This window comes from Monodelphis domestica, chromosome 4 (assembly GCF_027887165.1).
Source record: "Monodelphis domestica isolate mMonDom1 chromosome 4, mMonDom1.pri, whole genome shotgun sequence".
Lineage (NCBI taxonomy): Eukaryota > Metazoa > Chordata > Mammalia > Didelphimorphia > Didelphidae > Monodelphis > Monodelphis domestica.
Genome location: NC_077230.1, coordinates 288,675,757 through 288,698,256, shown reverse-complemented (window position 1 = coordinate 288,698,256; position 22,500 = coordinate 288,675,757). Strand labels below are relative to the sequence as shown.

General features: G+C 39.1%; 1 protein-coding gene across 1 annotated transcript in view; it reads right to left on the bottom strand.

Moving 5' to 3' along the window:
* LOC100022970 (potassium-transporting ATPase alpha chain 2) overlaps nt 1-17,193 on the bottom strand; it is a 31,020-nt gene extending 13,827 nt beyond the window's left edge. Inside the window, exons 1-11 of the mRNA XM_007495177.2 lie at nt 16,953-17,193; nt 15,589-15,744; nt 12,393-12,452; nt 11,294-11,497; nt 10,599-10,712; nt 9,015-9,149; nt 8,348-8,465; nt 7,792-8,060; nt 6,695-6,893; nt 6,399-6,508; nt 4,277-4,411 (exon numbers count right to left, since the gene is read on the bottom strand). Of these exons, the coding sequence (XP_007495239.1) occupies nt 4,277-4,411; nt 6,399-6,508; nt 6,695-6,893; nt 7,792-8,060; nt 8,348-8,465; nt 9,015-9,149; nt 10,599-10,712; nt 11,294-11,497; nt 12,393-12,452; nt 15,589-15,744; nt 16,953-16,961 (1,509 nt within the window). The 5' untranslated portion in view covers nt 16,962-17,193. The remainder of the gene's footprint in view (nt 1-4,276; nt 4,412-6,398; nt 6,509-6,694; nt 6,894-7,791; nt 8,061-8,347; nt 8,466-9,014; nt 9,150-10,598; nt 10,713-11,293; nt 11,498-12,392; nt 12,453-15,588; nt 15,745-16,952) is intronic.
* Nucleotides 17,194-22,500: the final 5,307 nt, after the last annotated feature.

The following is a 22,500-nucleotide window of genomic DNA, read 5'->3' as shown; positions in this document are numbered from 1 at the left end:
CCAGTCATAGGTCAGATTGAGACATTTTTTTCTGCCTAAGAAAGTTGGCAGGAGAGGTCTGAGCATCATAGTTGGGGCCAGCTTGGAGCACAGCAGGAGTGCCAATGGTAGATCTTGGAGGTGGCAAACAATGGTGGCAGCAACAACTTTGGGAGCTCTTAGGAAAAAGACACCAAAGGTGTTGGACCACTGGCCAGAAAGAGATTATAGAGAGACAAAAAACCTCGTCATAGTTCAAGGACAAACAGGAATTCGAGCACTGCAGGGGAACAGGAGCCCTTCCTGGGTAAAGACCAGATTTCAGCATAGGAGAACAGTAACCACACTTCTCTCTGGATCATACCACCTGAGAAATACTGAAAACTTCCAGACCCTTCAAAAACTTCAGAACTAGCTCTGAAACACAAAAAGTCTGAAGTTTGAGACAGTGCCTTCCCAGATCCAGGTGAGCAGGGCCCAAACTTAACATAAAGTTCAAAGTCATGAAAGAGGGTGGAAAAATGGTTAAATAGTAACATAAATAACCTGATCATAAAAGACAACTGTGAAAATAGCTAAAAGTCATTCTTAAAGAAAAATGTTAATTGCATCCAAGCCCAACAGCAATTAACGATTAATTAATTAATTAATCATTAAAAGATTAATGAAAGTTAATGAAAGAGAAGAGTCATAGAAGAAAAAAATGGGAAAAGAAATGACAGTGACATAAGAAAATTATGGAAAGAGAATTAACACTTTGGTAAGAATCACAAAAAGTACTGAAGAAAATAACTTAAAAAACAAAATTGACATAATTCTAAAAGAGGCACAAAAACTTACTGAAGAAAAGAACTTTAAAAGCAGATAGGCCAAATGGAAAATGAGATACAAAAGTTCACACAAGATTTAGCAGCTTCTAAAGTATTGGGAAGGAGCGTACATGGAATGTGATAACATGGAAGGCAAAGGAGCTAGGATTACAATCAAGAATAATTTACCCAACAAAACTAGGTAAACTTCAGGGGGGAAATGGATATTAACTGAAATAGAGAACTTTTGAGCATCCTTGATGAAAATACCAGAACTGAGGGGAAAACTTGATGTTTAAACCTTGAATCTTGATTCAAGAGAAAAATAAGAAGTTACATATGAAAGAATAATCTTAAGGGACTTAAAAACCCTAAACTGTTTACATTCCTATGTGGGAAGATGATACATATGACTCCCACAAACTTTTTCATAGGGCAGTTAGAAGGAATCTCTATAGACAGAGGACATGATGTTGTGATGATCTCAAGAAAGAATGAAGGAGTGAGAAAGAATTCTCTGGGAAAATGGGTAAGGGAGGGGTAGAATGGGGAATTTTTTCCTAACATAAAAGAGGTACTCAAGGAAGAGCTTTTTTAGTAGAGGGGAAAATGGGGGAGGGGAGTGGACAGGGCTTGAATCTCACTCTCATCAGCATTGTTCAAAGAGGAAGAATACACACACACACACACACACACACACACACACACACACACACACGCTCAGGTATAGAAATCTATGTTGTCCAAGAGAGAAGTAGGAAGGGAAGGGGATATAAGATATGGGGAAGGGAATAATAAAAGGGAGAATGAATTAAGGAAGGAGTGGTGAAAAACCAAAGGGACTTTTGAGGAGGAAGAGAATTAAAAAAGAGAGAGAAGAATAAACAGAAGAAAATAGGATGGGTGGAAACACACAGTAATAACTGTGAATGTAAATTAGATGAGCTCACCCATAAAACAAAAGCAGATAGCAGAATGGATTAGAAACCAGAACACAACAACATGTTGTGTATAAGAGACACACTTGAAAAAGAAAGACACAAAGTTAGAATAAAGGACTGAATAAGAATCTGTTTTGCCTCTGGAAGTAAAAAAAGGCTGGAATAGCAATTGTGATCTCAAACAAAGCAAAAGCAAAAATAGACCTAATTAAAAAAGATAATCAGGGAAACTACATTTTTCTTAAAGGTACCATAGACAATGAAGTAATATAAAAACATTTTACAGCAACTTTCTCTGGTAAAAGATTGAGTCAAATTTATAAAAACAAAAGCCATTCCCCAATGATAGATGGTCAGTGGATATTAGCAGGCAATTTTCAGAAGAAATCAAAGCTGAATGACACATGTAAAACCCAATGGAATGGTATGTCAGCCATGAGAGGGGGGAGAGGAGGAAGAAACATAAATCTTGTAACCATGGAAAAACATTCTAAATCAACTAATTAAATAAAATTCTCAAAAAAAGAAGAAATCAGAGCTATTGCTAATCACATAAAGAAATGCCCTCAATCAAAGTCAAAGCAATTCTTAGATATCTCATATCTATCAGACATGACAAATGCTGGAGGGAATGAGGGAAAACAGGTACACTAATAAACTCTTGATTAAGGTATACAGTGGTCCAGTCACTCTGGAGAAAAAATTTGAATCATGCCCAAAGTATTATAAAACTGTTCACACCCTTTGACCTGGCAATATCACTACTAGACCTGTATTCCAAAGAGATCAAAGAAGAAGGAGAAGGACATACGAGTACAAAAATATTTATAGCAGCACTTTTTTCTTCACATCATTGCTTTGTTTTTATGATAGGGCTGATATGGAAATAAGTTTTACATGATTTCACATGTGTGATATAATTTTGCTTGCTTTCTTAGTAGGTGGTGGAAAAGGAGAGAATTTGAAACTCAAAATTTGAAAAGGAAAGAATGTTAAAATAATAAATTATGAAAAAAATTAAAAGAAGTTAGATCCTTTTAGGTGGCAACACATTCTACTTAATTTCATAACCAGGGCTAGATTAGCTACTGCAGTCTTTCCTGAAGCAGTAGTCATCTATCTCTGTGACTCCTTCCTCTCTTTCAGCTTTCAAGATGGTTTTACAGAGACTGGACAGTAGGCCCATAGTCCCAATATCAGGGCTAGACATTGTTTCTTTGCAGCATAGAGAACTGAGACCAGCTAAGATTCTGTCTGCTTCTTCCTACCCATGAGATGATCTGAATGCTGATATATTTGCACAGATCTCATTATATTCCATCAGGGCTTCCTAAACAGTAACCACAACAGTAGGAAAATATAGGGTTCTATCTAGAGAAGTGACATTAAAAAAAAAAAAGAAATTCCAGGAACTTGGAGACAAATTCCATTGGTTTTAAAGCTAATTAAATTCAATCGGAGCTCTTTCTTGTCAATTCACTATCAATGGATTCTCTCTGACCAGGACCTGGAAGAATGGTACCACCAAGGAACTATCATCCTAAACTCATTTAATTATGTATACTTTAGGAGATTGGAAAGGAAAGGAAGAGTATATTTGTATGAGAGGAGGTTAGGAAGGGGGGGAGGGAATTTTTACTTTATGGCTGAATTCCATTTTGTTCCAGACTGAGTAAGAATTCCACTAGTAGAATTTTTAAAACTAATTAAGCATTTCTTTCATACTACCACCTGTCCCAAAATTTTGGGTTCTGAAGAGTGATTTTCATTCCCATTTCAACATAAAGGTGATAGAGGCGGTCAAGCCTTTGGACACTCCTGAAGTGAAAGCTCCAATTGCTATTAGGTTGATTTCCTGAAATAGTGGCAAAAAGACCCCATAGATCACCAGAAGTTTAACTTTATGGAATGGGATGACATCTAAAACCTTTCTAGTTTGTTCACTTATTGTCAGAAAGGGCATTTATTTGTCTTCACCTAATGTGGTGAAGACTTAACTACTTCATTGATTTTGGGGATGAGGCAATCCTTTTCAGTGTGAACTACTCATTCCCTTAGTGCCTCTGATAGCAACTAGGCAACAAAAACCTAGACCCCCAAATCTTGGCATCAAAAACGAAGACAATACACATGGATGGATTTTTGTAGGGAAATTCACATCCTAGCTTCTCTAGACTAATCTACTGTGCTTTTGGGAAAACAACAGCCAAATTGGCCTTGATCAGATATTACCTGCCCATGTTCCTTAGGCTCTAGATCTATGGGGGCATTTGGTAATTATAGGTAAGAATATCACTGGGCTAAGAAAAGACATGATGTTAAAATCTGGCCTCAGACATTTACTAGCTGCATGATCCTTGGTAAGTCATTTAATCCTGTTTGTCTCAGTTTTCTCATCTGTAAAATGAGCTGGGGAAGAAAATGGCAAATCACTCCAGTATCTTTGCCAACAAAACCCCCAAAAAGGGAAATGAAGAGTTGGACATGACTGAAAACCGCCTAAACAACAACAAGAAATGATATCCCTAGTCATGAGGAAAAACCCACCTGGAATTTGTTTGTGGAGTTAAAAGGGATTTCAGCCACTTTTCTGTTTTTTCCCCTTCTTTCCATCACATCACCCATAATGACTTCTGAGAACTTCAGGAGAGCAGTTTCTGAGGCATCTCCCACCACAATTTTCTAGATTAAAAAAAAAAGGTTAAAACAAATTATTATAACCACAGTCTGGCTCTTCCATGGCATTTAAAAATGAACCAATGGGCAGCTAAATGGCTCAGTGGATTGAGAGCCAGGCCCAAAGATGGGAGGTCCTAGGTTCAAATTTGGTCTTACACAATACTTAGCTTTGTGAGTGTGGGCAAGCCATTTAACCTCAATTGCCTAGATCTTGCTGTTCTTCCTTGGAATCAATACTTAGTATTGATTCTAAGACTGAAGGTAAGGGTTATAAAAAAATAACCTTTATATTTACTGAATGCCTGCCATAAGCTCAAGTATTGAAGTTTCTAACAGAAAGGGAGAAGATGATCTTTGCTCTCAAAGGCTATAATCTTGTTGAAAAACAAGAAAATTGAAAGGGACAAGATAATATGATTAAGCACTGAACTGTGATTTCTAGACAATAAGTGTAGAGAAAAGGGAAATCAATAAAGACTGGTATAGTTAAAGTAGGAAAAGTTTTCTTTCATGGGGAATTTAAACTAGACCTAGAAACACCAAAAAGGAGAAATGAAGTAGAAAAAGAAAAACAAGTGAATTATGAAGAAAGAAACAAGCATCACATACTGACATTCAAGACAAATAACAAATAGAGTTGATTAAAGCTGGGAAATAATGGAGAAACAAGTTTGAATAGAGTAGGGAGGGGCCATATTACAAAAGGACTTGAAAACCAAGGCAGAATTCAGGTACTATAATAGACTAAGAAGCCATTGAAGAATGAACAGAAGGAAGAGCAGGATGAAAAAATTGTTTAAGAAATGTTAAGTCTGGCAGTGGGATGTGTGAAGGATTAGAATGGCATGAAACTAAGGTCCTGCACCTAGAGATAGATGACAGCTACAGCAGCCTAGGTAAAAGGTGATGAGGGCGGAACCCAAGAAGTTAGATGTGAGTGACATTTTAAAGAGGAAAAAAGGTATTTACAATCAACCTGTAGATATAGGAAATGAAGGAGAGAGTCAAAGGTGACTCCAAAGTTAGGGCTTAGGTGACAGAAAGAATGTAGTGTTGAAAGACAGGAAATTTAGAAAGGAACACTTCTCCTATCACTGAGTAGTTCTGTGTCTTTAGGCAAGTTTTAATCTTTTTGAGGCAAAATTTCCTCTTTCAAAATATAGTATCAGTGGATTAGACTAAGTGATTTCCAAGTTTCTCAAAAACTGAGAAACGGCAATACAAATTTACCATGAAAGAAAACCTTTATCATCCCAACCACTCCAGTTCTCATTGGTTTCCTTTTACTCTAAGCTTATTGTTTAGAAAACACAATTCAATACTTACTCATATTATCTTGTCTAATTCATTTTTCTTATGTCTTCATTGAGAAATGGAACAACCTAAGCTTGGTTTTAGATATGTTCCTTTCAGGGTGCTCTAGCCACTTTATCACTTAGCCACTTTGTTCAAACAACAGTAAAACAATACAAGGGACATATAATGGTATATGTTAAATTAATACAAAATAGATACAGCATGCTTTTAGGATAAAGGTATTAGTAAGTAGGAAGAATGATCCAGAAAGGCTCATGTAGAATGGTGCTAGGAACTCAATCTTGAAAGAAATCTGGGTTTCTAAGAGGCAGAGGAGCAGAGGTAAAGTATTCTAGGCATCATAGATAGGCACTATAAAGTCAAATTGATGCAAGATGGTGTGTTATTCAAGGGGAGAGAATAAGTCATGCTAAGGCTGGAAAACTACTACAATTCACTATCTCAAGTCAGTATTTTGAGACCTCCTTTGGTTTTCCTATAATTCTACAAAGTTAAATATAGCCAACTTATTACTTTGTTACTTGGCTAGATAACAAGCTTGAAGTCAAATTTACTCTTCACATATACTAACTTCTTCCTTTTTCATTAAGCAACATCACAGCAGAAGGAGATGGAGGATAGCAAGATGACTTGGAGACTGGCATTCTCACACCTAGATAAGCAGAAGTCCTACCTTCATGATGGGAACACCTTCCTGTCCTGGCCTGAACTCAGCTCGGTTGCACAGTGTTACAATCTTGGATAAGGCAACCCATGTTGCAGAACTTTGGTCAAAGATCTGGGCTGGAAAGAAAAAGAAAGAAAGATGTCAAATATCAAATATCAAAGTCCTCCTGGGGAAGAGTAGGGTGAATCTGTATGTCCTCTGGGTTTACACAGATCTCAGAAACAACCTGCTTATCCTTTTAGGATTGGCATGAAATTCCCATGTTCAGTCCGCCATCTTCAAGATTGCTCTCAAAGCCTCACCTTTCTGATCTTCACTTGTATCAGCCTGATAGATCTGGTTGTCAAACCACAGATGGGCCACAGTCATTCTGTTCTGGGTTAAGGTCCCAGTCTTGTCAGAGCAGATGATGGAGGTGGAGCCCAGAGTTTCCACTGCTTCCAGGTTCTTCACCAGACAATTCTTCTTGGCCATCCGTTTTGCTGTCAGTGACAAACTCACCTATAAATAAGGAAATATAACTCTGCCAGTGAATCAGAATGATAGATGACCTTTGGCTTAGCCATTTCTGTAGAGACTACACGTAGCCCATCTTTTATGAACAATCATGAGTGCAATATTTATGGTTCCATAAATTTTTTGGAAAATAAATGTCATGGTTGCTATGTAGAAGTTTTGATAAATTATTAATTGAATGATTCCAAAAGAAGTTTTAAAAAAGATAAATAAAACCCCAGTATTAGTTCTTTCCTCTTTTGAATAAAATGACCCCGAGTGAGTGAATGTTTAAAGCAAGGTCATCAAATTCGTACCAGGTGGATGCAAGTCACAATTTGATTTTTGAATAACTTTAGCTATTCAATTATATACCTCTCTAGAAGGACCATAAGGGGGCTGCTGGACTGACTTGTGCCAAAGTGGACATCTTAAAGCACTCATTTTATAATCTGGATCTTCAAGGAGCTATTAAACACTCTTAAAACTGAATATATCCAAGTCTTATGGTTTTCTGTTGAACTCAGAAAAGTCTAAGACACCCTAATGTCCAGTATCTTAAACCTCACTTAAGTTGAGTCTAGGTAAGAGAAATTAATAGAGACTGATTTATAATTTAAAATCAATTGTTTGCATCTTTTGCCTTATTTCCAGGGAAAAATACAACAGAAAAGTAGTTTAACAGATATCTTGAAAAGGAAGACATATCTTATGATCCTGCATTTCAATGTTGAAATTATTCTAATTAACTCTATTTTCCCTCCAAGACCCAAACCATTTAAAACATTCAATAATGCCCCTAAGTAGGCAAACAATTCTACTCTAAAGCATAGAAATAACTTAAAATATACAAAATATAGCATAGGGATCAAGTTAGAGAACAGAGATCACATCATAGACTTACAGTCACAGCAGCCAGGAGACCTTCTGGCACATTGGCCACAATAATTCCAATGAGGAAGATGATGGATTCCAGGACTGGATATTTCATGGATACTGCAATGATGAAGAAGATGACACCAATAGAAACAGCCACCCCTGCCACCATATGGACAAAGTGCTCAATTTCAATAGCAATGGGTGTCTTTTCATTCCCAACACCAGAAGCCAGTGATGCAATTCTTCCAATGATAGTCCGGTCGCCTGTGTTAATGACCATACCAGTGGCTGTTCCTGTAAGGAAAGTATATGAATAATGCTCAGAGATCTTACCTCTAAGAGGTACAGACAGCTTGGACTTCTGTCTTCATCCTCTGGCCTGATGTGACTACCAGGACATTTCACTTATCTGAAGAACTAAACCGATCAAGTGTTGGCTTATTGGGTACAACTATGTCTTTTTGCATTTCTTTTGGTAAAAACCTTGTATGAAGTAGTGAGGAGACCAAGGGGACAGAGAATGAACAGAGGGACCTTTAATTTTTACAGAATGTTTTTTCTCTCTATAGCACTAGACCTACCTTCCAGGCAGGTTGTAGAGTAAAAGCCAATGTTCTTTGTCTCCAAGGGATTCTCATGGGTAAAATCAGAAGAGCGAGACTGAGGCTCTGATTCTCCAGTAAGAGATGAATTATCTACCTGTGAATGAATTAAATTCATTTTAGGAATCGTTGATTATAAATGCAGTTTACCTTCAAGGACTTTACTTTCTTAAAAAACAACAACAAAAAACCCAACCCTTATCTTCTGGCTTAGAATCAATATGTGTATTGGTTTTAAGACAGAAGAATGGTAAGGGTTAGGCAATGGGGGTTAAGTGTCTTGCCCAAAGTCACAGAGCTAGGAAATATTTGAGGCCAGATTTGAACCCAGGATGTTCCATTTCTGGCTTGACTCTTTGTTCATAGGAGCCACCTAAATGCCCATAAAAACCTTACTTTCCAATGAGTAGAAAAAGAAACAATATGCACACAAATAAACACAGTATGTATGTATGTATATACATATATATTGTATGTTAAATAATGTAAAGTAATTTCATAAAAATACATTTGAGAAAAGTCTAGAATTATGTACTTTGACTCTCTTTCCCATTTGGCTTAATTAGGAAAAAGTATTGGTTGAAGCTGTAGGTTAGAGCCTGAGATTCAGCCATCCTTAGAGGGAACCTACCACATTGGTGCTTACCTTACATCCATGTGAGGCCAGGATCCGGATATCAGCAGGAATCTGGTCTCCACCTTTAATTTCTACTATATCTCCTACAACTAGCTGCTCTGCGGGGATCTCCTTCTTTTCACCATTTCTGATGACCAGGGCTTGCTGGGAAATGAAAATGTAAAAGAAACTTCAGAACCTGACATGGCATCACCTTCATTTACATTGCCTTCGTTCTTTTATTTATTTATTTTTAAATATACACCCTTACCTTCCATCTTGGAATCAATACTGTGTATTAGTTCCAAGGCAGAAAAGTGGTAAGGGCTAGGCAATGCGGGTCAAGTGACTTGCCCAAGGTCACACAGCTGGGAAGTGTCTGAGGCCAGATTTGGACCTAGGACCTCCCATCTCTAGGGCTAGCTCTCAATCCACTGAGCTACCCAGCTGCCCCCTGCCTTCATTCTTTAGTCTGGATGCTCATGATCAGAGGGAATGGCAGCTCTAGTTGTAGTTAAAGCCAATAGCTACTATGAATATAGTGCTTTAATATTTGCAAAATGCTTCATGATAGTTCATTTGATTCTTATAACAACCCAGAAAAGTAGGTGCTATTACTGTTTCTATTTTCCAGATAAGGAAACTGAGGCTGAGATAGGTGAAGTGATGTGCCTGGGCTCCCCAACTCATGTTTGAAGCAAGATTTTGCCTGAGACCTTCTTGGCTTCAAGTCCAACACTCTATTCATTATGATGCCTAGTTGTAAGTAGGGCAATAAGTGTTTTTCTTAGGCCCTGAAGGTCTCTACGTGCTATACTGCACAAAAGGACCAGAAAACATCGATAGGGGAAGATTGCAGGTTTGACAAAGAAAGAGAACAACAGGGACCTACAGGAATTATAGCAAGCTATAGTTTAGGAAGAATCTTAGCTTGAACAGTGAAGATATAAGCCAAAATCTATAATCTTAGATTTAGGACTGGTAAGGAATCTCAGAGGCCAACAAATCCAAAGTCCTCATTATTCAGGTGAGTCACAGAGGCCAAGAGAAAGTAAAATGACTACCCTAAGATCATACAGCTGGGAAATATCTGAGGTAGAATTTCGAGTCAAGTCCTTCTGACTCTCAAGTTCAGTGCCCCATTCCTGATGCCATATAGTCTTTGTGTGATAAAAGAAGTTATAATTGTACCAGTAACAAATTGGATTCTTCCCTTCTTTATGCAAAGAAGGAAGACTGTTCCTTTTCTCCTCCCCCAACTAGGGTTGGCAGCTCCTTTGGCCATCATGGAGGAAAATGGTCATAAATCAGAAAATCTGCCATAGCAAGACCATTCAGTATGTAGTAGGAAGGACATTCTGCTGGCCCTCTGGTGTCAGTGTAAATGGATATGGGCAATGAACTGAGTAATGAAAAGGGGCAGAAAGAGTCAGTTGTCATCACAGGTGGATATGGTCACTCTTTGTCCTAGTAAAGGTTATTATTTGAGCCTCTCAGGTGGCACTTTATGAGTGAATAAACAAACATATCAGGCAGAACCATGTGAGAAGACTTAGAATTAGCAACAATAAGTGTTTGCCATGACATAAATCAAGGGAGTTTTGAGCTACTTACCCGAGGAATCATTTTACTGAAGCTGGCAATGATGTTGGTGCTTTTTGCCTCTTGATAATAAGCAAAAATTCCAGTGAAGATGACTACCAAGGCAAGCACAACACCCAAGTAGACCTATTTGAATGGGAAAGGAGACCTAAGTTAGAGAAGCAGATACTTAAAATGAAGCAGGTACCTTGTAGGGTGAGGATATTTACTTGCAAGCAAGTTTAAATGCCAAAGTTCCTGTAGAGAGGTCAGTAGGAAATTAGTTCATACATTTTGTTCACCAGATCTGATGAAATTCCCAGAAGTTTCCCCAAGTGCTTCACTTACTACTAAACTTAGAATAGAGAAAGTGGGCTTTGGAAAGATAGGATTAGAGTCCAAGGATTCTGGTTATTGACACAGCCTTTGTTCTGAGAAACTCATGATACTTTCTTGATTCGTCTCTGTGGAGGAATGGTAGCCTATCCATATCCCTACCTCCCATCTCAGAGATTTAGGAATTTAAGCCTGGAGACGTCCATCAACTTGACCCCAAGACAGTCAAGAGTGGAATCAAGAGTGATTGTGTGGCAGAATCAGATTGAATTTCTTGTTTCCCTGATGTTCAGTCCAGGACTCTGGCTAGGAGAATGCTTAGACACTGGTATCCCCCTATAAAGAGAAACCAATGACAAAACTGTTTCAAGAAGTCCAATAGAAATACTTACATTGTCCATGGAAGCAGACTTGTCCTTTGCCAACTGGATCCCATAAGCGATCCAACAGAGGATAGCTCCTGCCCACAAGAGGAGGGAGAATCCACCCACCATTTGTCTGAGGAATTTGATGATTTCAGAAGTTTCTTTGGGTGGAGAAAGAGCATTGGGGCCATCCTGAGCCAAGATCTGTGCTGCTCTTGCACTAGTGAGACCCTGCAAGGACAGAGCCAAGAAAAAGTAGATGTTAAAGAGTGACTGGACATTCCTAGCCATGTAAATGTGGAACTTTAGAATTTTAGGGGGAAGGATAGGTGGGAAGGATTCTTGTGTTTAGAATGGACATACTGGCTTTATAAAACCTCTAGCCACCTTTTAACTTTTACCTTTGGGTTGTTGATATTTCCTCAGAACTAGGAAAAGACTAATTCAAATTCCCTCAAGAGATACCCAATATGCTTATATAAAAAGGAAGAAAAATCTTTTCTTGTACAGAGAATAAGGGTCTACAGAGAAAAAGCCACAAACAAGATCATGGTAACTCTGGAGACAGAGGCCATGTGTTCAAATCTTGACTTTGATGCTATTTGTGTAACCTTGGACAAGCCACATTCTCCCTTGTATTTAGTTTTTTCTTCTATAAAATTAATTGGCCAGGTTATAGAGTCTCGGAGATTCCTTGTAAGTCAAAATGTTTGATCTTTCAATGATAACCAAGATTAAAATCAAAGCAGTTCTTGCCTAGAGAAAAAAAAATATTCTGAAACCTTGATAGTAGACATTATAATCCAACCAACCTGTTTATCTATATTTCCCCAAGAGATGTCATCCATCAGTTATGAAATCCTCTCCATCCTTCAATGCCTCTTTCATATTTCACCTCCTCTAGGAAGCATTGCTATATCACCATAAGATTATGTGACCTCTAAGAAATATGTTTCTGTGATAGTCTATATAAACAATTTTGAGTGTACTTAATACTCTCTTATTATATTTATTTCTGTACATTAGTACCAGTTGTAGCTCCCTTCCTAAGAAGGTTGTTTCTCTAAACCCTGAAAGACAGAAGGCAAGTCCTTCATGTAGATCATTCATCCTCATACTAACTTACTTGGATGATGTTTGTTCCATATTTGTCTTCTAATTCTTTAGCGTTGAGTTTGTGGTCATCCTACAATTCAAGAGAAAAAAAAAGAGGAACAACTGAAGGAAGAGCAATTTAAATAAAGTGGCTGTCATTCTGACAAGCTATTGGAAAATGGGGAAAGATTTGAATTCAGGTTATAGAATCCCTGAGTTGGAAGGGGCCTTAGAAGGCATCTGCATTGATTACCCACTTTAATACATGCATTTCATCTATAACATCCCTAGCAAGTGGTTGCACAATTTCTACTTAAATACTTCTAGAAATAGGCAGCTCATGACTTCATAAACACACCTCATTCCATTGATGGGTAGCACTGACCAACAGGAGTTCTTCCTTATGTTGAAACAAATATTCATCTCTTCAGCTTCTCTCCCATTCCCAAGCCAAAGTAAATTTAATCCTCCCAGTCCTTTAGATATTTGAAGACAAATATCCTACTTCCCACTAAGTCTCTTCTCCAGGCTAAATATTTCTTAGTTCCCTAGGACAGACATCTTAGGGCTCACAGGTAGCTGTGAAAAACACTCTAAAATGTCTCTCATGACACTGTGAATTGCCTCAAGGTAAAGCCAGCTGTTGTGCAACCCCCCCCACCCCCCCAACCCAAACTATTGCCCCATCTTTTCACACAGTTTGATTAGCCTATTTCTGTTAGGGTTTTTGTCCTTCCTCTCCCAGGATGCTGTATGCTGCCTGGTACAAACATTTCTCCTATGGGAAACTCACAGCAATGCTTGTCATTACTAATTCTACCCTACCATTGCTAGGCTAAAGAAACACAACCTTACTCTTAAAGCAAACAAACTCCCATGGCTACAAATCCCTATGCAAATTCAAGCTAAGTGTGAGGTTAAGTGATCAAATGTCCTGCAGGACTGAGGTCTCATTCTTCAGACCCCAAGTATCTTTACTTAAGGTTAGTTGGCATTAACCATAACTACATGCTATACTGGTAGCATCCCTTGTCTTTAATTTTCAGGGTTTTCCCGGCCCAGGCTGGGAAAAGATGCCATTTTCCATGAAAAGAATTAAATTTTAATTCAAGCTCTGCTCTCCCAACTTCAATTCTGCTTTGCTTAGAATACTTCCTCCTATGGTTCCTTCCCTCTGTTTTAAAAAGTGGCTTTGATAATTAACTAGCCTATTCTGGTATAAGGTCCTGGACTTTTTCCCCTAGACATTGTGTAATAGCAGCAAAATGGAAGTAAAGCAAAATGGTAGTAAAGAGACTTTCCCTCTCTCATCCCTCAAGTCTAGTCATGCTATCTTGTGCCAGAGCATCCAGGGTAGCAGTGAAAGGCTAGTAAACATTCCAGAGTGGTCCATGCCATGCCATGCCACAATGGGTTGGTTAGAGGGAAAGGAATTCCTCAGAACCACCTTTTCCATGTCCTATTGATATGGGGAAAGGAAAGGAAACACAGGCTGATAATGCTAGGAATTCTTGGATCCCAAGCTGTTAGAACTGAAAGAGACTCTGGAGATCATTTGGTCAACTCTCTCATTTTCCAGATGAGGAAATTGAAGTTCAGAAAGCTGAAATAATGGCTTCAAGTCATATATCTCCCTGGCCTATGGCATGACTATGACCAGAATTCAGACCTTCAGACTGTTAGTGTTTTAATCTTTCTACTGGGCTACTTCAGGGATGTTAATCTTTTCAGAGGGGTGTGAAATCCCTAGAGAAAGAAGGTTACTTGAATAATAAAGTCATGATAATGTTTCAGAACACACCTCCATTAAAAGGAGAAAAAAAGCCATTTCTTCAGCCTTAACTTTAGATACTTCACACATATCAACAGCATTGAAGTTAACAACCACCTTTGCAAATACGGGAAATCTTTCCACAAAACCTCTGACATGGTCTTCAATATTATTTACTTGATTACTTCCAGTAACAGGAAGCTCCTTACTTTGTATGGCAAAACTATCAAATGGTTGAGCAGGTCCATTGTTAGAGACCTGTTCCTGCTACTGTGTATCTGTTGTCATTAAGCCATGTCTGACTCTTTGTGACACCATGAGTCATAACTGTCCATGAGGATTTCTTGGCAAATATACTGGAGTAGTTTGACATTTTCTTTTGCAGTAGATTCTTTTGTCAGGCAATCAGAGGTTAAGTGATTGCCCAGGGCCATGCAGCTAAGAAGTGTCTGAGGCTGGATTTGAACTCAGGTCTTTCTGACTCCAGTCGCAGTGTTCTCTCCATGATGACACTACCTGCCTCATGTGGAATATCTATCTATCTATCTATCTATCTATCTATCTATCTATCTATCTATCTATCTATCTATCTATGAGGCAAGATGACAAAAGAGTAGATAGACCCATGTTCAAGTCCTATGTTTCAAACATAATAGTTGTGTGAATGGGTCTTAGGCAAATTACCTAACCACTCAGTGCCCCAGGTAGCTAAGAGTATACCTTAGCAATAAATCTTACCTCAAAGAGTATATGTATTTCCACAATGGGAATTCCCTGTGCTGATTTCAGTCCACCTTTACCACTAGGAAAGGATATAACCTTCTTCCTCCAACCCTTGGGAATTGTTCCTCTTTTAAAGTAGGACATACAGAAATTCAGGGCTTTGCTATTAATCTCTTGCCAATTAATGCCACTACAAGAACTTAAAATGATTAATTTTGTTCCACCTCACTTTAAGCAGTCAGGTAGAAGAGAAATCCTAAACTTTGTGCCAATGATCTTTCTGATTAGGATAACTAACTCAGAGCTCTACACTTCAGTGCCTTCATGCACAATACAGGAACCATCTAGTATGGAGGACCTCTAGGCAAAGATTGTATCAGCCTGATTTTAACATGGAACAAATTTTTCAGGTGCATTTTTTTTTAAACCTCAGACACTGGATTTTTCTTTTGTAAGAAGTATCTTAAAGGGTCAGACTACAAAGAGACCTTGGATCTTCTGAATAGGATGGTATAATTAACGAAAATGGCATTGACTTTAGAGTGCATTTTGATTCCTGACTATACTAGTTACTACTTGTGTGGCAGTATCTGTCCCTCAGTTTCCTCATTTGTAAAATGATGTTGTTGGACTAGGTTATTGTTCAGGTCTCTATATATATACTCTATAGTATATGATCCCTTGGCAAAGCAAATGCCATGAAAACAACAGGATGCTCCTTAAGATAACTGACCAGATCAAGTTCCTTCTTCAGTTCCTCTTTCTGGTGATCTTTCTTATGACCCAAGTGGTCCTTCAGGCCCTTATACTTTTCTTTTCCATCTCCTTCATTTGCTGTTTCGATGTCTTTTATTCCATTGACCTCAACAGAGTAAACTTCTGATTTTTTCTGAAATGGAAACAAAGATTGGATGTCAGCTGAAAATTGGTCTTTTGAAGAACTGAACTCAGTCAAGGTCATCTCCAGTCAGGGAAGTTAGAAAAAAAAAAGAATATGTCACAACAGGTCAACAAATGTTTTCTGGCTCTCCTTCTTCCCATGTCTACAACCTTAAAGAAAGGAAAAGATAAGTGAAATTTGGGTGGATAAGGTATCTTCCTTTCATAAATCTCAAGGGCAATGTCCCTTTTCTTCCCTTCCCTTTTGGAAGGACCTAAGGATTTCCTTGCTATTCTTTAAAAAAGGCACTATAGCAAGGTACACACAAATAGGGTAAACATTTCTTTTAACTAGATGATTAAATAGTGGCAGAGTTCCCAAAATTTTTGGCAGGGTGATCCCTTCTTGGTGTAGACCTGAAGGGAAAATGCCCCATTTCCCCTTAACTCTGGACTAGACCTTTTAGAAAGGGAAGATAAAGAAATTTAGTACCTACTATGTGCCAGTCACTGTATTAAAAGCATTTTACAAATATAATCTCATTTGATCAGATTCCTCAGATATTTTCCTTCAGCTAAAATAAACAACCTGAACTAGAAGCCAAGACTTCACTTAAACCTCCACTAGCAAACCCAAGTGGGTAAGTCCCCTTTTTGGAGAACGAGGATGCAGGTCCAAATGACAGGAGCTGGAAATGTTAAAACAGAACCATGATTTCCACACTTTTCTTGGAACTCTTCCCCAGCCCCAAGGTGCCTGAATATGTTTATTCTTTTTCTCTTTTCTTTCCACAACAGATCTGGATTCACTTTTCCATATGAACTCTGAAATTTGTTGTAGGGAGCTGGATTGGGGGAATTGATGTGGAAACATGCCTCTCCATCTCTGAAGAACCTAATAAAACTGGAGGACAAAAGGATTCTACTGAACAGATTTCAGTCCCTCGTTCCTTGCTCTTTCTACTCTGTACAATCAGTTCTGTAGAATTCCCCAAACCCACATTTTCCCACGCCTTGGAGTCTGTCAGGGTGATCTGATGGTCAGCTCTCTCCAGGCAAAGGCAGGCAGGCAGGCACCATAAAGTTGTGTAGACAGCTGTGTAGGCGCCCGTTTGCAACATCAGCCTAATCTCCCTCTTCCCCCGACAAGCCCCAAACTGAGTAGTAGGTGTGGGAGGAGAGGCGCAACGCAACGCAACGCAACGCAACGCAACACACCTTGCCCATGAGTGCTGATGGCTTTGTGAAGGTCCAAGACTGGGTGAGGTGAGGTGGTGGGGTCCTGGACTGAGGGAGCCCTGGAGAACTCAAGGATTTGAGCCACAAGCCAAATAACGCAGGAGTCCAGCGATCTGGTCACGGGAGCTTACAGGTTCTGGTGGGACAGTTACCGGGTCCCAGCGGCAAATCCAATGTTAGCTGCAGGCTTCTCCCTTGGCTGACATCCTGACAGGTTCAGTGCACTGCTCCCTGTAGGGAGTGAGCCCATGCCCTCCTGCTTTTAAATCAACACTTGGGCCCCTCCCACTCTCACCTCTGAGTGCTGGTCTAACCGGGTCTCTGCCTTCTCTGGGGAGGCGTTAGAAAAATACCGCAAGTATGTGGACCCCTTGGGCTAGGGATGCAGAAACAGGAACCCAGACACAGGGGTTTTGGGGTGGGGATAGGGGAAGTGGGGTGAGGGAGGAAGGAAGGAAGAAAGGAAGGAAATCTCTTTTAATTTGATCTTTAATTTCCATCTCCCCACATAAACAATAGCAAGAAAAATAGCTCTTCATTCTCCTGACTGAATTTAAAACAGTATCTGGAGCACCTAGGAAAGGGAATTGGTGTTGGGGGTGCGCTGTGGAGGGGTCTGTAAGATGCTCAGCTATGTGCTTCATTCACTTACTCATTTAAGGGCGGGCAAGACCCTGAAGAAATAGAAAGTCCTACTTGACACAATTCTGTAATTAATGTTCAAGTAAATTCTTTCTTTTCTCTCCCTCCCTGGGGAGTCCCTATCACACAGGAGGGCAAACCCCTTAGGGAGAACACCTAGGTGCAAGGAAAAGGGTCCCCTCCCTTTCTAGGATTAAAGTCTCTACTGGAATACACCTTTACCCTTTCAGGTGTGGGTATCTTCATTTGAAATCTAAGACTTGTTTGCTAAAGGAATATGTACACATACACACATTCATGTGTATGTACATTCAACCAAGAGCCAGCCAGCCACCTGCTGGGAAGATGCCTTCCTTTTCAATTGATGTTTTTCAAGTGAAGAAGCAGTTACTATTTCCTCTAGCTCAGAAGATAGGCAATTTGCCATGAACATAAAGCTGACATTCTGGTAGTTGTTGGAAAGAAAGCACTGGCTTTCTAGACAGTAACAACTGCGAGGAAAATTCTCCTTGGCTTCTGCTTTCAGTCCACTCCTCCACTGACTATCACCATCGTCAGTCACTGCAGATCAGAGAAGTTGATGTCACAGAAACTTGGGTCTAGATGTAGTCACCAAAAAAGTCAATTTTGGTAGGTTAGGAGAGTTAAGAGAGAGAGAACACAGAATTTTAAAAACGAATACCATTTAAAAACTGACCACGGGAGAATGTGCCCAGTCATTCCCTTTTTCATCAATTTTAGAAGAGGGTTTCTGCCTAACTGGATGTACAGGTTTCCACCACCAGCTCCTATGCTTCATCAGGCACCACAGTTACCTCTGGGGGACATTTGCCCTGAACTTTTCCAAGGATCCAAGTTCAGTTACCAGTGTAGTGACCATGTGCCATCTTCTGGATGCCCGATTCTCAGGTGTCCCAGAGGGGTGTGTTTGTTGACATGTCCCAAGGAGAACAAATGGTACCTTTCTCCCAGGCTCATTCCTCTGTTGTTACAAGTCCTCCTACATTACCTTCTGGGTATTCCACAGTACCCTGAAGCATAAGAGAGATGATGCACTCTCCGAATTTCCCTGTGAACACCAGGTGTTTGTGATGCCATAACTCAAGCAACATAGTAGGCACCTGGTGTGGTCCCCACCTTGTAAAACTATGGAATGGATTTCCTCTCAGGAAACTTCTTCCCCAGGGGAAGTCATCCATACAATTTTGGGCCCTGGTGCCTGAATTCCACCTAACTCTAATGAATCTTTTTTTTTTTAAACCCTTTCTTTCCACCTTAGAGTCAATACTATATTTAGTTCCAAGGCAGAAGAGTGGTAAGGGCTAGGCAATGGGGGTTAAGTGACTTGCCCAGGGTCACATAGCTAGGAAGTGAGGTCAGATTTGAACCTAGGACCTCCCATCTCTAGGTCTGGCTCTTAATCTACCGAGCTATCCAGCTGCCCTTTCTAATGAATCTTTGAAGGAAACAGAAATGGATTTGTGACTTCAGTCTGAAGAAGGGAATGGGTAGGAGAGGAGAATAAGCATTTATGAAACATCTACTAAAAGCTGGGCACTATGCTTAAATATCTCATTTGTTCCTCACTCTCATCATTTTACAGTTGGGGAAAAAAAACTGAGACAGGATTATATTTCTAGAAAGTGTCTGAGATCAAACTTGAACTCAGGACTTTCTGACTCCAGGGCCCAGCTCTCTATCAACTGTGGCACCTTGTGGAATGAAGATTTATTCTTTACGCTGATCTCCTGTGACTCCCTTTAAGTTTGTTTATGTCATTAAATAAAGCATATTGGAGAAAGAATCTAACATAGGGATCACTTCAAGGATTATTCTAGGATCATACTCAGGTATATGAAGTAGTTGAGTAGACTTGAACATAGGATTATTGTTGTATTACTGCAATGACTTTAGGGGGCTTCTAAACCAATCTTTCATTTTATAAAGAAACTAAGACCTGGAACCCAGGTCATTGGTCTAGCATTCTTTCCATTATGCCATAATAATTATATACACAATATACATTGTTCAAAAGAATGTGCAGACTATTCTTGGAAGGTTTTTAGTCAATCACTTATTGTGGTAACCTTTCTTTTTACCCAGAGCTATTCTTAATGCTATGTGATTATAGAAGAAATATCAGGAATAATCCTTCTCTTCAAAGAGTTTATAGTTTAATTGGAGAGACAAGACAGACACACAATACAATAGGGAACAATACAAAATATACACTATAATCTTTAAATATGACGAAAGCCTAAAGGAGAAATAGATCAGAAAAGGACCAACAAGATTTTATTTTTCCCCTCCCTTAATATTGTAATTGCTCATTTTTTCTTTTGCTTCTCCACCTCTCAGATACTCCATTTCAGAAAGATAGAGCAGAGGAGAAGGCTATTGGATTTCTGGAAATCAAAATTTGTAGAACACTTATGTAGAACAAGGAGATGGCTCCATATTGAATTGGGCATTATACCTTTCCCAAAAAAGGATTTCAGAATACAAGCTAAATTAGAAAGAGGTGGGGTCTAGAAGAGAATAATTGGTCTAAGAATGGAGAGAGCAAGATTTTGCTTCCTGTTCCACTTCTGGGTCAATTTATGATTCATCTGCCTTTCAGAGTCCAACTAAGCATTTTGATGCCTCTCTGATGTACCCTTTGAGAATCCCTCCCAATACTCGTGTCACAGTTATCTCCTCTGGTAATGGCTCTATCATTTCTGACTTCCCACTGAATAAGGGCTTCCCTGAGCCTGCAGGAAAATTATGAAAAGACTTCAGCTGAATATGATTTCACACACTGTTCCTGAAAGACCTTTGTGTATTAAGATGCCTAAGAATGGTATGGGCAGCTGGTGGTATAGGAGATAGAATGCCGGGTTTGGAGTCAGGAAGACTCATCTTCTTGAGCTCAAATCTGGCCTCAGAAACTTATTAGCTGGGTGACACTGGGCAAGTCACTTACTTGCTTCAGTTTCCTCATCTGTAAAATACTGCTCCAATATCTTTGCCAAGAAAACCCCAAATGGGGTCCCGAGGAGTTGGATATGACTGAAGAACAATAATGGCATATATATTGCCATATATATGCACTATATATATTAAAAAAATTCTTTTTCTGAAAGAAGCCCACTATGGAGAAGTCAGCAACTGTAAAAATGACCTACCCTGATAGGTCCTAACAAATGCTGTTAAAAAAAGAATAAAAGCTATTAAGGTTTATAAAATACTTTAATTTGATTTGATTTTTTGATCCTTATAAGGAGCCTGTGAAGAGTGCTATGTTTAACCCCATTTTATAGATAAAGAAACTAAGAGAGAAATTAAATGACTTTTCTAGGCTCAGCCAGGTGGTGCCTTGGATCTTACTGACTCCAAATTCAGTAAGAGGTAACAGGTCAGAGAAAATACTTCTCACAATGTTTAGTTAGAGATTTTCAAAGGGACTACATACTTTAGGATAGGTAGACAAAGAATTTATTAAGTCTTGAGTAAGTGCTATTATATGAGGACAAAAATAAAAAATAATTGATAGTTCCTCCTCTCAAAGACCTTACACATTGATGGGGGGAATAACTAAAGGGGTGCTGGAAAGGGCAGAGTATACAGTAGCATGTTGTGGAGGAAGCAGGGAAGTGAAAGTGAGATGAAGGCTTCCTCTGAACCTCATTCAATCAATATCTACCACCCAATGAAAATTCTGGTAGCTGTTATCCACCAATGCCTAGGGGAGTCTAGTTTTTTCTTAGCGAGTTCAGTGTCTCACTCATAGTCTTTCTCTCCTCCCCAACTCCTGCCCTTATCCTAGAAAACTTCAAAATGCATATCGATACTCTAACCTTACAATTAATTCCTCAGTCTGCTCATTTCACATGACGTATTTCTCTACTCCACCTTATGCCCTTGATCTTTCCATCACCCACAAATGCATTACTTCCATGCTCTTGAACTCTGAATTTCCTTATCTGATCATTGCCAGATTGTCTGATCCGGTATTCCACCTTATCCTCTGCTTTGCAACCCCAAACCCTGTCCATTTTCATGGTGACTTCCAAACTCTAGGGGTCATGTAACACAGTTCTCTCCTCGGCTATCACCCCCGCACTAGCTTGCCCAGAAGTCTTAGGATAATAGTTTGCAGCCTGTGTGCATCCACTCTGCATCTTTCTGTTGCCCTTTGGACTTCCTAAAATGTTCATTCTTCTGATCAGGGTATGCAGACATAGATCATCTTGGGGAGAATATTCCCAGTAAAAATGTAGGTTCTTGTCTAAGTTTGGCATAATTTACAAGGCTATAAAATATCTCAAATATGGCCCAGTTTTATCTCCTTCTCTGTTCATATCTAGGCACAGCTCATCATAATCTGTAGTGACTGTCCTCTTCTATTTGTATATACTGATGAACTAACTCAAAAATTGCTTTTGCGTCTGCTTGTTGCTATCTGGGTGATAAAACACGTTATCTTTTTCCATTGTGGATCACCAGGAAGATCTCTGCTGAATAACCCCAGATCTCACTGAAGAGGGCCTGGACTTTGATGCTATCGGTACAGTATTGTCTGTGAATGGGAAAATCAATGGAACTTTGGTATCCACAGGAGAAATCTCTTTACAAAATTCTACCTATGATAATGGATAACACTGAAGATAAATATGTCATCCTCTATGATCTTAATCTTTAGCAAGCTGACTGCTGGAAAGATTTGTCTCCATGATATCATCTGTTCTGGGCTCCTATGTTATTAAATATGAATGGGAGATGCTTTGTTTGAGAAACACTTAAATTTAAGACTGTATTTTGCTTGACTGAATGAAGTGTTTTTTGAAAATAATTAATAAAATAGATACAATGCAATTTTTTGAATTTCATTTATTTAAAAACA